Source organism: Sinocyclocheilus anshuiensis, unplaced genomic scaffold (genome assembly GCF_001515605.1).
Source record: "Sinocyclocheilus anshuiensis isolate Anshui unplaced genomic scaffold, SAMN03320099.WGS_v1.1 scaffold745, whole genome shotgun sequence".
NCBI classification, from domain to species: domain Eukaryota; kingdom Metazoa; phylum Chordata; class Actinopteri; order Cypriniformes; family Cyprinidae; genus Sinocyclocheilus; species Sinocyclocheilus anshuiensis.
In genome coordinates, this window is record NW_015540128.1 from 541,394 (window position 1) to 544,150 (window position 2,757).

Here is a 2,757-nt window from a genome sequence, read left to right on the forward strand (position 1 = left end):
CTAGTAGCCGGGACAACTTCTTTATGTTTACAGACGTGACGTAATGACGCAGTGCCATGCTCGAATTTCCCGCGAAAACCTACCCGTACCACTCAAATTAGAAAACATTATTATAAGCTAACCGTTGTGAATCTGGCTAAAGTAAGGCGATAGTTTTGAACACTGGCTGGTTATGTACTTGCTCAAATATTGAATTTGGATAATTTTTAACCAAAAAAAGTTACAGACTGCAGCTTTAATTAGTGACACTTAGCCTGCAATGTTTATTTGAATGTGGCAACATTTTTATTTTTAAATCTTTATTTGAATATGGCAACATAATATCGCACTCTACAATATTTCTATGAATAAATCTCTGACAGAGACTATCAGCCAATCACTGTGTGCATAGTTAATAAGAATGCTGACATCATCCATAGCAACGAGCTCAGCCCCGCCCCCTTACTCTGAGCTTAAGACTTCTCTCTATTCCTTAATAAAAGTTGTCTCAGCAGCTTTGTGAATAAGATTTAAGTGAAAACTCTTAGCTAAAAACTTTTACTGCTATTTAGGAGAACTCTTAGTGGTAAGATAAAATGTTTTATGAATACGGGCACTGACGTGTATTGGATTACCCCATATGGAAGTGCCACAAATTCGAATTGAAAAGATCAGATTCCATGTGGTTCGTGCTGTTCATGAGAAAAACGGATATGAGTCACGTGGAAAAAAAAATAAAAATCGGATTTTGTCCACATTTACCTGCAGTGTGAATGTAGCCTTCGACTCGTTCACTAAACTGAACAGCCAATCAGATTTATTTCTCTCACTAACTCTGAAACACTGAATTGGCCTCAAAAATACCTAACAGCATCTGACTAGAGACAACAGTGTGGAACACACCAAGAAAACCAAGTCGACTGATGCTCAAAAATAAATGTGTCTTGACGGCCAATCTTTGGCTTGCTGTGTCCCTGGCTTAAGGGAAACATGGACACTGAGTATTTATTAGACACTTTTGAGGAGCTAAATAACCTTTTTCTAGTTCCTGTCCAGAATGAACTCTCTAGTGCCCCCCTGACAACTGAATATTTCTTCTGGGAAATAAATAAGTCATTGTTTACGTTGATCTCAGAAACCGACACTCCTAAAAGAATCAAATGAATTATGAAGTACTTGCATAATTGATTCTATAAATTGTTCGTGTGAAAATAATAAATATATTGATAAATTAATTATGAAGCAAACCCTGAAAGATGTACAGTCAGTTTACTATAGTGAAACACTAGCTTATGTTAATTTGGAAATGGAGTCCACTAACATTAGTTACTCTCTGTCAACAGCTGCAATTCACTTCACGGCCACCAGCGTCACTAATAACAAGGGTTTTCTAATTCTTACAGACAGTACCTTTTACTTACTGCTCATTTGCATTAATTCCCATTTAATAATAGTTTCCTTAAAAATACTTTCTCTTCTTAAGGATCCTAATATAAAGAAAAATGTGGAGTGACATCTTCTACCCTGAAAACCCTAAGAGAAGGGAGCAGCTCATCCGCAGAAGTCAAGAGCTTCAAGATCTGATGAGGAACAACTTCAGAGCCACCAACCAACTGATTGATGCTATGAACAAGCACTTGAGCTGCTCCTTCGAACATATCTTCCTGAACGAGAGCGCTACTCTTCGGGAGAACTGTGATGTGATAATTGGATGCATGCGTAAGATACAGGCAGAAGTAGAGAGGATTGACAAGAGGCTGAAGGAGAAGCTGGAACCCACCCTGTACGAGAAACTGCGAAGCCTGTCTTTGTCTACTGTAGATTTTAAAGCGATTTCAAAGGCTTTTGAAGCAGTTTGTGGTATTGCAACTGTGGGAGCTACTGTTTTAGTTGGCTATTTAATTGATAAAGGATTTATTCTGGCAAACATAACAAAAAAATTTGCTATAATTGGAGCAGGTACATTAGCCAGTGTTGCATTGGCAGTGGTGTTCTTGGGGATCGACATGATTGTTGAGGCCATTCTTGGGAAAATTGAGGGTGATCAACTTAAGAAAGCCCTAGAAGAGTATGACAGAGCTTTGGAGGAATTCAGGCCAGCGTCTGAACAATATCAGGATAAAATTAACTATGTCCGAATCAAAATTGAGGTTTTAAATGAATAAAAAATATCAGGTTAAAATGTTTTCTTTTTGTGTTTGCTGGAATTGTAAACGAATAATTGTTATTACATGTTTGTGCTGAAAAACATGTAGAAATTTAGCTCAAAGTGACCATGTAAAATGATATGTAGAATGTGAAAAAGAAAGAATCTAGTGGAAAATAAATCACAATTCTGCAATTAAAGGGTCACAAAACCATGCGTGATTGGTGTCTTCTTCCTATAATACAAATATGACATTAAAAGATACCAGAACCACACTCTAAAAAAAAAAGGTTCTTCAGCGGTTCTTCAGCGGTTCCTTGGAGTGGTTAAGGTGCTATATAGCACCACTACCGTATAAAGAACCTCTAAGCCCCTGTATAGTTCTTTAAAGGTTCTTTAACTCTCTCTTAGTCTCTTAGTTTAGCTGGGGAAAGGGTTAAAACAACATTAAAATACAGTCTATTTCTTGAAGATATAATTTTTTTTGCCCCCAAGGCCCCCATAAGGAAATATTCCAGGGCCCCCACATGAGACCTTTGACCTTACCGTTTGACTTTAATTTTAAGTTAAAGTAAGTTTCTCTTTGGCTGTTACAATGGTGTTTATAAAGCACATATGTGATGGCAAGGAAC

At 37.3% G+C, this 2,757-nt stretch overlaps 1 protein-coding gene across 1 annotated transcript in view; it reads left to right on the top strand.

Moving 5' to 3' along the window:
* Nucleotides 1–2,247, top strand: part of LOC107687242 (single-pass membrane and coiled-coil domain-containing protein 3-like) — a 6,463-nt gene extending 4,216 nt beyond the window's left edge. The window contains exon 3 of the mRNA XM_016484488.1: nt 1,463–2,247. Coding sequence (XP_016339974.1) covers nt 1,482–2,144 — 663 coding nt within the window. The 5' untranslated portion in view covers nt 1,463–1,481 and the 3' untranslated portion in view covers nt 2,145–2,247. The remainder of the gene's footprint in view (nt 1–1,462) is intronic.
* The last annotated feature ends 510 nt before the right edge of the window (nt 2,248–2,757 follow it).